The 13,879-nt window shown below is 47.5% G+C and overlaps 3 protein-coding genes across 3 annotated transcripts; all 3 read right to left on the bottom strand.

Moving 5' to 3' along the window:
* Window positions 1-551: 551 nt before the first annotated feature.
* Window positions 552-4,525, bottom strand: TrAFT101_000997 (uncharacterized protein; the record flags this gene model as incomplete). Its single annotated transcript, XM_024903327.2, has 3 exons — window positions 552-1,317; window positions 1,422-4,294; window positions 4,358-4,525. 3 exons carry the CDS (start codon window positions 4,523-4,525, stop codon window positions 552-554), a joined length of 3,807 nt encoding a protein of 1,268 aa, XP_024765236.2.
* A 1,244-nt stretch (window positions 4,526-5,769) lies between these two features.
* Window positions 5,770-7,649, bottom strand: TrAFT101_000998 (uncharacterized protein; the record flags this gene model as incomplete). Its single annotated transcript, XM_024899254.2, has 2 exons — window positions 5,770-7,396; window positions 7,477-7,649. The coding sequence occupies 2 exons, from the start codon at window positions 7,647-7,649 to the stop codon at window positions 5,770-5,772; spliced, it is 1,800 nt and encodes a 599-aa protein (XP_024765237.2).
* Window positions 7,650-11,685: 4,036 nt separating this feature from the next.
* On the bottom strand, window positions 11,686-13,692 carry TrAFT101_000999 (uncharacterized protein; the record flags this gene model as incomplete). The annotated part of the gene is made up of 3 exons (XM_066126215.1): window positions 11,686-11,768; window positions 11,966-13,152; window positions 13,268-13,692. The coding sequence occupies 3 exons, from the start codon at window positions 13,690-13,692 to the stop codon at window positions 11,686-11,688; spliced, it is 1,695 nt and encodes a 564-aa protein (XP_065982314.1).
* Window positions 13,693-13,879: the final 187 nt, after the last annotated feature.

A 13,879-nucleotide genomic window follows, 5' to 3' on the forward strand; every position in this document is an offset into this window, starting at 1 on the left:
TATTATTCCTAGATTTGTCGTTGGCCATCTGTAAGAGTTGACTACGGCAGATAGGAACGACAAAATAGAACCAAGGTTGGCTATATGGAATAAGCTCCAGCATACAACATGGTTTAACCACTCTTTGTGAGGTCGTTCTCTATGAGATTCAGCATCAACTGTCTTGGTCAGCTGGGATCAGACTTGGATGGATCTCTCTGTACTCTCTTTGTCTACGTGATTATAAATCTTTACTTTTACATACGCAAATCAAAATGCTCATGTCTATAGAGATGCCTCGTCATCGAGCTACTTGCTGTAGTTTGCAAGTCGCAGTCTTGAAACCGGCCGGTTCCAATACAGCGCTTCACAATGTCCATCAAGCCATAAAGAAGCATAGCAGTCCATCTAGAGGTGATACTATGTGTAACTGGAGAATGCAATATACGTGATACGTTGTCTGCCACGTTCATTAAACAAGCCACGTCAACATCACCGGATAAATAAGTTTGGCACATCGTGGCATATTAATCCAGACGCTTTATTTGCAACTTCTACTGCATCTATGCCGTCTACTCCAACTTCAGCTCCGTCACCAATGTCTTGACCCGACTCTTATCCGCGCTCGTCCAATCGACACCCGTCAAACCATGCCCGTCTTCATGCCCATCCGCAGCCAGCTCTCCACTATCCACAAGCCCCCATATCTCATCAACCACCGCGCTGCGGATTCGCGGCCACGGGTGAGACATGAGCGCGCCGAGCCTCTTGCGGGCATCCTTTACGCCAATCTCAACGTTGTCTCCGGCGCTTTCAGCCCCAGCAGCAGCAATTCCGCCGTAAACCTTGATGCAGGCCGCGACTTTGCGCACGTTTCCAGTCTTGTATCCCGCCTTTTGGGTCTGCAAGCAGAGACTACGGTAATTGATGCCTTTGCAGCGCTGGAAGAGTCCCACGTGGAAGAGGAACGCGATGATCTCCAGAGTTGGCACAATGATTCGGTCTTCGCCCTGGCAGGTCTTTAGGTTGTGCAGCAGCGCGGAGCAGACTAGCTGCAGCTTCTCGGGCGATTGCTCGCAGTAGTCTGTGAGGGCTGCACGGCTGTCGATGATGAGGTCTTCGTTGCCTGTGTCTGCTGAGGATACGTAACCGGCCATGAGGCCGGCCATCCAGGCGTTTGTATCGTCTTTGACTATGTCCATTATGTGCTTGTGTAGAGAGTCCTTATGGATGAGGTCCAAGAGTAGAGAAAAGTAGGCCTTTGATGAGAAACTCAGGTGGTTGGTGAGATACGTCTTTCTAGATGGTTGAATCGAGTCCTTAAGTTCATCAACATCACTAGAGAATGAAGATAAGAGTCTCACAATTAGCACCATATCCCCAAAAAGTTTGCTCGACTTCATAAATGCTAATTTAGATAAAAGAAAAGAAAAGAAACTTACCCTTCGTTCATGAGTAGCGCAATAACATCCTTGGCCACACGGCGCACTCGGTCCAGCTTCTCAGCAGAGAGCCGCAGAATATTGTGAATCAGTTTCCGAACAGATGCCGCCACCCAGTCTCCTTGAGCATCAGGACGGCCAATATCTCCCCACAGAACTGTGATGGCTTTGAGAGTCTGAAATCGCACCAAGGAACCTTCATCACCTCTAGCTGTTGTTGTATAATCGTTCAGTCCATCCGCAAGAAGGTCCAAGAAGACAGTTGGCTTGTCACTGAGAATACGGCTGCTCAGAAGACTTTGCAGAATAGAAACTCTAGTTTCAATCTCGCTATCAACTCTCCATCGTTCGAGGAACGCAGCACATACAATGTCGTTTCCACTAACATCGTCCTGTGAGCTGTGAGCAAGGGGCTGCGCCATGGCCATGACGTGATAGTATCCATTGCCAGTTGCTGCTGCACGGCTTCCAGGCTTGGCTGCGATCACCTTGGCCCATTGCTCCAACGTTTCAGTGCGTTGTTCGGGTGAAGAAAGCAAGAGAAGCATCAGACCAGCTGCAGAAGCATGTTGAACAGTCTCTTGCTCATTTCTGCTGAGCCATTTTAGAATTACGTTGCGTAGCCGGGAAGTCAATGTCTCAACTTCAGGAACATGCTGAGCCGAGCTAAAAGAAGAGACGATATCTGGCAATCCATGAGTTTTATCCACAGATAGAATATCAGCCCCCCTTTCAAGACGCTCAGAAGAGAAGTCGCTGAAAGACGCGAGCTGTACGATAGGTAGAGAGGATACAGCCAAACGACTTGCTGCTTCCACAATAAGCTCTGGCTTACGATACTCGGTGGCATTGCAATCTTCAAGAATCGCGGACACGTGGGTTAAAATGTTGCGTACGGTAGCGTGATCCAAAGACTTTGGCTGAGCCTTGCGTGCGAGTTCGGGGAAACCATCCAACACACCGGCAAAGCATGCCAGCAAACCGTGTCGTTCCTCCACTTGTCTTTTTTGCAAGCTGCTCAAGCGGTCCATCACCGAGTCGATCGATTCTTCGAAGCGAGCAAATGGCGTTTCTGATATTACATCGGATAATTCTACCATCAGCGTGCCAAATGCAGCGCCAGCAGCTCGTCTCGAAGTCGTATCCATGTCGCCAATTCCTCGCCAGCCTAGGATGCCATCAACAACAGCCTCGCCGTACTGCCCCGACAGCCTTGTTGCACCAAGCGCAACTTCTTGAACGGCGCGCGATCTCCGGGCTACGGCATGGTAATCCACACACTGGACGACTCCAATGCCATGCTCTACGGTATCTGGATGGCGACCAATAAGTTCTTGCAGCGCAGCCGAAGCTCCACGCCGGATATTTCCCTCTGGGTCCAAAGATGCTGTTGTCACCAGCTCTGTTCCCAGAACTTGTAGAACAGAACTCGATGGAGGATGAGCTTTAGCCGCGTAGACAGACTTGGTAGGCACAGCGAGCAGCTCAGAGGTTGTGTACCGACGAGCCAAAGCCCATATTCCAAAACAGGCCGCATCGCGAACATTGGCTCCCACACTCGCCCCTGAAATACCACGCTGCTCAAACGTCAATCCCAAGAGAAGAGAGTGGAAGATGTCGGAGAGCTGGCTGGCTGGCGGAGATCTTCGATACAGCAAGTGAGACAGAGTCATCATCAGACCGTGCCATTCTAACGGATTCACTGCAGACAAATCGCGAACTCGGTTGGCCCCTGGCTTGCTTGACGTTTTGTTCCAAAGCACGTTACGGTTTAGGGACTCCAGGACGGCTTCAACAACTTGGGATGCCATGTCGGGATCTAGCTTGAGCGTGATAATACTAAGCGATTTGCTAGCAGACAGGCGAACTGGGGTGTCGTTATCGGAGAGACTCTCGAGGAAATATCCAATGGCATTCTCCACCAAGACGGTGGCTTTCATGTCCCGTCGGGAATTCCGCAGCAGCGAAACGACGAGTGAGCGGACAACCTTGAGCATCATCTTTCGTGCTGACGCTTGAGACATGATGACTTTGGAGATTGCATCCTCGCTGGCTGAAAGTTCAAGCATGGATTCGAATATGGTAGACAGATACTTGTCCATGTAAGACGTTTCAGACGAAGAGCGCAGTATGCCAGCCAGGAAAGAAAGCACGCCGATGTAGAAATAAGGGTTGTCCACTTCATCCTCCTTCTGCGGCCGCAGTGACTTCAACGACCACTGCACGAGGCTCTCAAGAATGCCAAGCTGCTGCATATCCCGCCGCATTGCGAGCCTCACCAGGAGAGCCTTGGCAGCATCTCGTTCTTTTCCCGCGCAGGCAATGTACTTGATGGCAAGGGGGATGACTCTCATCGTAAGACTCGGCACGTTTGGCGGCCAGCTGAGCCCGGCAATGGGCGGTACGCCACCTTCGTCCAGGTCGGCGGAGGAAATAGTCGACAGGTCAAACGGCGCGAACAAGAGATGAGAAAGCCAAAGCAGCGCAATGTACCGCTGCTCCCAAGACCATATCTTGTAAGAAGCAGAAGTAGAAGAAGAAGAAGAAGAGGTCGTCTGCTCGAGCTTCTTGTCCTTCACTTTGTCTGCCTCAGCCTCAGCCTCCTCGACCGCAGAGAGGATCAGCTCCAGGTACTTGGTCTCGACGTTGAGAAAGCGCACAATGACCTTCTCGCCGCGCACCTTGCAGAACGAGTAGAGGATCTGGGAGATGGCGTAGTCCAAAGGAGCGAGCAGCTTGTTCGTATGCTCGGGAATGCGCTTCTGGCGATGCCGCGTCTGCAGATACTCCAGGTAAGACTCAGCCAGGAAGGGAATCCATTTGGGCAGATGCGGATCCAGCAGCTGAGGCAGTTCCTGGAATTGATCCAAGACCTAGGACACAGAGAGTAGATTGTCAGCAGATGTCTCTTGTTCCGTTGGTCTCACAAAACTTACACTGGTGGCTTTCAGCGTCTCCCTGATGCGCACCCATGGCCGGATACGAGTTCCCCCTCGCCCATCCGGTTTCCGCAGACAAGTCACCAGGCTCTGATCCAACTCGTCGAGCAAGACCTTGGAATGCTTGTGCAAATACACGTCAATCTCATTCTCCGAGGCGTCCATTTCGAATAATACTGTAGTAGGTGCTTGCCGCCGAATGCTTTCTAGACGCAATGCTGGCCGAGCATCTCCTTTTTTTAAACTCCACGCAGGGAAAGGCCGTTAGGCACCACTTTATGAAAGCGGCTGAGCGGTGACGGTATAGCAGCTTGTTGAAGCTAGGCAGCTAAATAAATCCAAGTCAAACTGGCTGAAAATTGCTGCAAATATGAGTTGATTATTTTGATTGCTGAGCTGCCTGATGCGTCTTTGGCGGCTGCCTGAATATCAGGCCTAACATTAGCATTGCACACATCCTGTGAAGCTGCAGTGAGGTGCAATGTGGAACAAAATACAGTGCGTAGACTGTATAAAAGACTGTACGCTATAGGGTAGCTTAGCCAGCTGCTGAGTATCGATTGCTGTGACAGAGCTTGATTTGTTTAAGCTTGAAAAGGAGCTAGCGGCAACGGTATATTACATGCATTAGATACCTTCCTTAACCTGGTGTGCATCACTTATACGATGTATCTTGAGGCTCCAATTCCATGGATATAAAACGGAGCAGTCTTCCCAAACTTTCAGATAAACATTCTTGGCATCTCATAATGTACAGGTTAAAGTTAAAAATGGTCGTTTTGTATAAAGTACGGTTTGCGCTAGACGCAGTCTATGACATATTAAAGACGGATTCGCCAAACGCTTAATTCTTCTCCTCGTCGCTTATCAATCTATGCGCGGCGACAAACCTCATTGGTCTAATTAATTATCGTGTTCTTGTTATACTTTTTAACCCTCACTATTTGCACTTTTACATGCAAGCTCGTATTCATTTTCACTCACGGAGCGTTGTGCTGGTCGCATAAAGCTTGGCAAAGTGATAAAATTGCTTAGTTATCGCTGGCGAATCATGTCCTCGCCACGCTCCATGATGAAACATGGCAATGTGACAAGGGACATTCTCCATGTTCCCCATTTCAAATTTTAAGGCATCACCTCAAGCGAAGGGGGAAGATAAAGCGAAAAAGATTGTTTCACAACATTATGATTATTCATTAATGATGTCTTCCACAAAAAAGGTTGATTGCGTGCCCGTCATGCAGAATCAGAGAAATCCCCAAACTCACAGCAAACGCCTGGCTCGACTGTGACTGTCACCCCTGAAATATCGTCGTCACCAGACGGCCCTATTCACGTGGAATAAAAGTAACAAAAGAGAGTACAGAAAAATTCAAGTTGCCAAGACGGAGAGCCGATCAGATATAGAATTATGAAACAGCAATCGCCGCCACTAGGGCGTCTAGAGCACTGCTGTGGGACGGCCCCGTAGCCGCCACATATGGGCCCGCCCAGGCGACGCCGAGCATATTGTCGCTGTTGCGATCGTTGTTCCATATGGATTGAGCATTGCGAAGGATGAAATTCTTAAAGTTATCGTTCGGGGCCAAGTCATTGAGGTATCGGAGGTTGCGTATAAAGACGCCCTTGAACTGCTGGCCATCCAGGCCACAGTTGCCTGATGCAAGCTCGCAGTGGTCCGCCTCGACCAGGATGCCATTCGAATTTGAAAGGGTGTTGATAGCGGCATTAGCAATGGCAGCGGCGGTGGCGAGGTAAGATGGTTCTCCGGTAGCACGGGCGAGCTCGCTTAGACCACCGAGGATAACGCCCTGGTTATAGGACCAGGTGGTCAGCCCGTTGTTCTTGCAGTTGGAGTCGAGACCGTCGTTGATGAGGCTGTTGGAGTTGATCATGCCGCTGCCCTGGAACCACTTCCACTGAGCCTTTGCCAACTGAAGATAGGTGGTATTGGAGGGTACACGGTTGGCAAGGGAAGCGGCAACAGAAAGATACAGTTCGTTAGCGATAGCGTTGACATAGGTGCGGTCTTTGCTCCAGTAGATGCCTCCACCACAGGGAGTTCCTGCGCCGGTTTGCATATCGTTGAAGATTTCGATGGCTGAATCGAGGTAGTCCTGGTCCCCAGTGGCATCATGGGCATGAATCAGGCCAAGAGCCCACCATCCCTCATCATCATAGAAGTCATCGAGGAAATCAGCAAACCCCCGTTTTTCGAGAGATGAGGAGGAGACGGTGGCATGGCACCCTTTGCCATTAATGCAATGGGTAGACGTGGGAAGACCCACGGCATTCACAACCTTGGCGACGTTAACAGTGGTTAACTGAGCCTGATTATAGGTGTTGCGAAGAAAGCCACCAACGTTGAGCTGGTTGGCCTCATTAAGTCTCAGCTGTGCAAAGTCGGCCAAGATGGTGAAGGCATTGCCACTGTTCCACCAGGCACTGTTCCAGAGACCAGTCTCGGTATCGTACCATGCATTATTCAGCTCTCGAATGGCTGTGACGGAGTTGGCAACATAGTTGGTTGCAGAAAGAGGAGTAGAAGGAGCGGCGTGAGTAGGGTTAAGGAGTGACGAAAGAACGGCTGAGTAGGCCAAGGCGTGCCTCCAGAGCCAGCTTGGAACAGCCATGATGTAATAAGAAAAAAGAGTGTGAGGGTGAGAAACGAAGGCTAACTGTTCCAGCTGAGGAGCTGGTAGTTGCGTCTTAGAAGGGAAATAAGAAGAGGAAGAAGAAGAAGATGAGGAAGAAGAAGAAGATGGAGAAACATCGTGAGGAACAGCATGGGTTTCGGGGGCATAAATAGGTAATAAACCGGAGACCAACAAAGCAATGGATAGAAACACGAACACCAAACAAAGCTTGTGAATCAGGTACGCGAGGGAGAAGCTCCTGAGCGGGTCTGAGCGAAGACGGGCATTGGGATATGGAGAGTTTGGAGACAGGGGTCCAGATTTGGATCCATGATGGTAATAGCTTGGCGGCTCGGCAGGGTTGCCGCAACTCTTTTGGTACTGGTAGCCGGCGATAGCACTATGGTAGAATGAAATAGGTTAGCAGCAGCTGTAGGTTCGGGCTTTACCACAAGCCCCTTCATCAATCGTCAATCGTACGCTTTATCGCTTATACCAGGGCCGGCGGCTGCCATTCGTTGGTTCGGCGCCAGAGGCACCCAGGATTCAGGGCCCGGCGAACCAGGCCGCACAGTGGCGTCCATGCCGATGGCGTCTTCATAACGGCCAAGCCATGCTGCCGCATCGGTAGTGGCGTCGCCCTGAGGGGACATTGTCAATGGCGAAGTTACTGTGACCGTTGCGGGCGTCTCTTTGTTATCTCGTATTGTAAGTTTTGTTCTTTTTCTTGTGTGAACTTCCGGGGTTTGCCGGCAAAGTGTCTTGGACGACTAGTGATGAGGCGCTACGAGGACTAATGACAGGAAACCTCTCACAAACGGAAGCCTGGAGTAGCACGATTGGACGAGATTTGACTTTTTGCTGTGTCTCTGCCTCCCTCTCGCCGGATGTTAGACAAGCGCCAGCGGGTTAGTTCCGAATGCAGTTGGCAGCAGATCATGGCGATATGCGGTGGGCTGTCTCGCATTATTTAAGCTAAGAGAACGCGGCGCGGCGGAGGCCCGATCTGCCGGCAGCACTTGGTGAGGCGGTGGGATTTGCGCTGGAGGGGCAGCCGATCGATGCTGATCCGGCTCTGGGATCCATCACGAGGCACCATCGCTCGCGCGGCTTATGTCCGAGAGGGAGAGCGTCGTATGGGTGATTCACGAGATGTGTTGTTGATGAGGGGAAAATGCAAAGAAGCGCTAAATTGACGAGAAAAGTTTCCACGGATGGGGAGGTGTTTCTCAATGCGGAAGCTGCGGGCGGCGTTGTCTTGCCCTGTGTTGCTGCAAGGACGGTCTCAGTTGAGGCAGTCACGACCGTCTAAGCTCAATGATGTCACAGAAACGTGTTTTCAGCCAGCTCGATTCGAACAAATAAGGTATCTCGTAATTGATATTTACGCATATACTTTTTATTCATGATAACAGGTACCTATCGATCTGCACAAATAGGGCATTAATATTTACACATATACTTTTTATTCGTGATGACTATCGATCTGCACCTGCGCCACCAGCTCCATCAACTCCAACGTATCAATCTCGATATCCTGTATCTTGAGGCAGCACAACATCATAGTAATTGGGCGTGGCCACTTTATTTACCCATAAAAAAGACTTTGCACTCTCACTTACTCGCTCACGTATTCACCCACCACACGACCCTCTTCGGCATCTTCGACTCTCACGGCATCTCGTGTCTCCCAGGCCGTGATACAACCTCACAAAGCCACGAGGCAATCCCTCATCCCCGCATCATCCATCCATCCCCCCTCACTTGGTATCCCCTCCCTGCTGGGCTTCTGCCTCTCCCTGGACCTGAATGACTGACTCAATCAACGGGGCGCACAGATCAGAGCGGTGTGCGGTGTCTCGGGACAGCGGCCACGAAAGAGTATTTATGGTATACTGACTAGGTTTTACTCACTCGTGGATGTGAAAGAAAACGGAAAAGATTGTCGTTTGGCTCTCCCTTTGTAAGCTGTCTGTGTGCTTCATCTTACTGGTGCGTATAGCTGATCTCGGCAAGGCGCTCTAAATGCAGACGCAAATAAGGACCCTTGCGTGAGGGCATCCTCCTCTATCGACGAATCTGGCATCTCATCGCGCATACTGTTGCTGCTTTTCGGCACTTGCACACACGGGACCCAAGGCAGCAATGCTACTCTGCTTGCCGTCTTACAGGCACATGCACACAATCAGGAGCCCTCACGCGACAGCCTCTCCTTTGTAAGAAAGGACAAAAGACGAAGAATTAATAAAGAATGAAGAAAAAGACTCATTCAATGAAACGTTGATGAGGGGGTCCTGTGTATCTGTGTGCCTGTTTCTTGTGCGCAGCTCCTCCAGGGAGACCCGCCTGTGAGATCAATACCGTAGTATATGCATCAGAGAGCAAATATTCCATATGGCTTTGTTGTTTCTTCTTGTTTTACTCCGTACGTCCGGACAAAACAGCTCGAAAGCACGTGTGAAACCAAGCTGATGTTTATTTCTCCTGTGGTAGCACCTCGTACACTTTACTGATTGATTCTACCAGCATTCCATGCATGGCTACCTCATATGTAACATGCACCTCGCAGCTATGAGCTGCCTTTCTTTCTTTTCCCTTTCACATTCCCCAAGGGAAGTATGAAATAAAAGCACACTATTTGCTGTTTCACTGCTTTATTGCTGCTACCTCTCAGCTCCTCCAGGATCTCGTAATTGGAGGCACTCCCGCAACAAGTTAGCACAACTACATACCATCGCGTAACTCCTATGAACAAAGAACCAAAAAAAAAAAAAAAAAAAAAAAAAAAAAAAAGAGCAAGCTACCCTATGAAACAAATCGCATCCCCCATCTCAGCGCTTAAAAAATTAAATGAAAGATATTCCCCGGAAAATACCCTCCGATAGATTTGATTCTCCCTCTTCTCTTAGCCCTGGTCTTTTTTTTATCTCGTACCCGGAAACAAACAAGAAACAGGGGGTCCATCCGTTTTAGAGCCTTGTCTCTTGGACCCTTTCATTTAAGGAACAAAGTGCCTGCATACCAATCAGCGACCCCCTGTACTTTCAAAAAAGAAAAAAAAGTAAAGAAAGTAAAAAGAAAAAGAAGGTCGTACTAACAGTTGGTTGGCTCATTCTACGCTAATAATCTGAACTGTAGTACAGATGGTGATGCCGTATGCATTAACAACCAATCTTGAGGCGTGCATTCTTACAATTCGCCACCAAGAAAATTTGAATAAAATCAAGGAAATCTAGATTTTATGTAAATGTTTCATTTTGTGCTTATATAATAATGTTGGTAAACAGGTATATGTAAGCTCTATTCAAATTATGCACATTTTATTAAAATTCTTTTAAACAAACCCCGAGCTTTTGATCTAGGAGAATAGTTAAAGCTGAGACATCAACTTTCTCACATTGGCTAATACATTTGAGTATTTCCTCTCTTTTTACCCGAGATGAAACATAAGTCACCTTAAAGCCCCAGGTTGTTTGCGTTAACGTCTGATGCTCTGGAAAAACTGTAGCCTCATTAATAAACCGGTAGCACTCATTTACTTGAGTGTTTTGCCTGAAAGGTCCGGTTTGTATCATTGTAACTATGAAGCGAGCTTTGGAAAAAGCCTTACTGCCCTCTAGCTGAACCAGCTTCTCGGCACGGGTTCTGAGAACATTTATGGCTGCATCATTGGAGGAAAATCCTCTCAAAAAAACCTCGACGAGGTATTTCAAGTTTACCTCCATAATAATAGCTGCAGAAAAAGAATCCCCATAAAGATCATCGGCGGCTTCAGCCAAATCTTTATTTTCACCTGCAGTTATAGCAGAAAGAACTAAGGGCATATTCCAATATGACGAGCGGAACATGCTCTCGTCTGATGTGAAGAGACAGGAGGTGTGCGTATCTAGGTTGGGTGAATTTTCTAGGAATGCCACCAAAAGTTTCAATAAAACAGCGTGAGCACCTGATATATATACTCGCATGTCATTAAAAGATGCCTTTATAACCGCGCTCAATGCTGATTCATACCTGAAGCATCCAGCGAATTGTCCAACGTCGACCGGTGGCTCGCAAAAGCAAGCGTCTGTGGAGTTTACATCAGCACCCAAATCATGAAATAATTCCACCAAATCAACACGGGGACCAGGATATAAAAAGAGCCCAGTTTCTCTAAGAACGATGCATTCTCGAAGCACACACGTAGCATATGATGCCCCCTTGCTCTTCAATCGCTCTCTCGTGAATTGCTGGAAGGCAGGATCGTCAAGTAGAAGAGTGTCAAAGCATGGTCTAGGACATCTCTTTGGCCGCTGATCCCACGGTATAAGACTGGCTTCGAAGAGAGTCTCGAAGGCGGGTAGTAGAGTATTATATACCCTTTCGTGTGAGAAACTATCCTTTCTCTGTGCTTGGCTTAGCAACCAGCGAAAATAATGTAAGCAAGCCCCGATGTCCAGTTCGCTTTGATAATGAACGAGATATGGCTTGCTGACAATATTTTCCATAATCCGGAGTTGGCAGAGCATGATAGTTGCAAGTTGTACATGAACATGATCTGCTTGAGCTTGTGCCAAAATATCCCTTCCGGATTCCGTGTCTGTCAGAAAGTCGAACAAAGTTCTATGAATAAATTCTATCTTGCTCGTAGCATGTTTTTTCAACTGGGAATATTCTTCTCTGACTCGCAAACCGGCACAAAAGCTGAAGTTAGCTTGAGTAGTAAGGAGTCCAGCAGTTTTGATAGATACGCTTTTCGTCATATCTGAACAATTCTTTTCCAATTCCGAAAGCTGCAACTCATATGATCGATTTAACAAATTTCGTTGTAATTCATCGTCTTGAGCAAGCATCATTTGGAAAGGCGTCATAGGCCATTCGAAGAAAGTTGGGGTATATTCTTTTTGGTACTTTGCAAGTAAAGTCCGATATATGATGAGTAAATTGAAATAGTGTGCTGCTTCCCTCTGATATATATCTTTGTCTTCACCTAGTCTGCCCCACATATCCGCATATAGCTCTTCGAGTCCGGTTGGCAGTTTTCTTAAGCGAGATAGTATAACGTCTTTCCTATCGTTGTGCCGAAGTCCTCTTTTGATACTTTCAAGTGCTAGGACTAGCCAAAGATAAACACCCTCTGCTTTATTTACTAGAGAGTATTGCAATTCCGTCAAAAAATCCTTTGGATACGTATTCTCATATTCTTGGATGCTTCTTAGCGTGCGTTGAATCTCTTTCCTAGCAAAATTGAACATATCATCTCTAGTGTATTCGTGGAGTTTGAAGCCATTGTACTCGGAGAAGGCCTGCTGGAATATATCTTCACCGCGGCTAGAAATACACCATTTGGTGTTGCGCAAGGTGATGCTAGATGTTAAAAATTTGAGAACTTCCTCTGCATCAATCGCTTCATCAACGCCGTCGATAAGAAAAAAAATTGGTCTATTGCAATTTGCCAATGTGTATTTGAAGATGTCCATCAAGTGTGAGAGCTCCCAGTCTCCTATTGAGTCGTTCTCTCTGGTAGACTTAAATTCTGATAATATCTGATCAATGAGACTTGGTTCGGCTGACAGAAGATGATGATTTAAAGAACACAGCAATCCCCTGAAATTTCTCTGTAGAATATTTCCTGGCTTCCAAAAGAAGTGAGAAACAATGATAGAGTTATGGTTCCATTTATCAAGCGCTTTTTTTGTATTTTCTTGTTGAAGTAGAAACTTTACGAGCGTGCTTTTGCCCGCACCTGGCTTTCCCTGAATCCAAAAACATTGCTCATCAGATTCAAGCCATTTGACAAAATTTACCCAAGCTACTGCAGCAGATCCAGAAGTCGGTTCATTTTCAAATTCAAGTGATTTAAAAAATGAGACATATGTCGCTTCATTTGCAATCTTGATTTCAGTGCGCCGTGCATTCATGGACTCGAATTTTAGGCTCTGAAGGAGGCGATTTCGCTTCGCTTCCATATCCGCCTCGACGTGGCGCGCGTTGATTAGAGTTTTTACACCCATCTCGGATTGTTGTATTTGTTGCTTGGTTTCATTTCCGTGTCGGTTTATAAGATTAGCCACGTCAGTGTGACCAGCTGCGATCTGGGAAATGAAATGCTGCAAAGTCCCCGATAGCTCTTTAAAATTGTCTCGTTGTTGAATCTGCAATGCATCGGTCTTCGTGCTGTGGATGTTATATGTTAGTTCAACTTATATACAAAACTAATCAAAAATAGCAAAGTCAAAGGGGAAAAAAAGAGAGGAAAGGGGAGGTAAGGGAAGATGCGTGAACGACTCACCATATACGAGCCAGTATATGCGTCTCTAAAGTTTCTTGGTATTGGCGAAAACTTTTAGAAAGCTCTTTAATCTTTCTTTCACGTGTAATCGATTTGATTCCTCCCACAAGTGCCTTCACAACATTTCCAGGCTTATGATATCGAGTGAGTCGCTGTATTTCGGTTTCCAGATCTTGAGCTGCGATGCTGCACTTTCGAGCTATCTCATGAAGATCTCTTTCATTTTGGGTGCGTTGTTGAACAGAGCCAGAACATTGATTCATATCATCCAATAAACTCTTGATTGATGCCGTGTTCTCTTGCAGCTGATCATCGGCTGTAGCGCGGCCCTCGTAAATGTCTTTGCAGGTCGTGATGAGCTCTTTGGTAAAGGAAATAACCTGCATGATGCTGCAGACTAGCGAAAGAGCCTCGAGTCCAGACATCGTAACTGAATTGTGCGATCCTAAGCTGAGTGTAACGATCCGTTATACCGTTAAGCCAAACAGGGCAAAAGATTAGGCCAATAACCACTATTGTAGCAGTTACTGTAACGGAACCAGCTGCCTATAAGGGATTTGCAGTTACGGTGAACCAGGTCGTAACACTGAGGAGACAGACTAAAATTGAAGT

Source organism: Trichoderma asperellum, chromosome 1 (genome assembly GCF_020647865.1).
Source record: "Trichoderma asperellum chromosome 1, complete sequence".
NCBI classification, from domain to species: domain Eukaryota; kingdom Fungi; phylum Ascomycota; class Sordariomycetes; order Hypocreales; family Hypocreaceae; genus Trichoderma; species Trichoderma asperellum.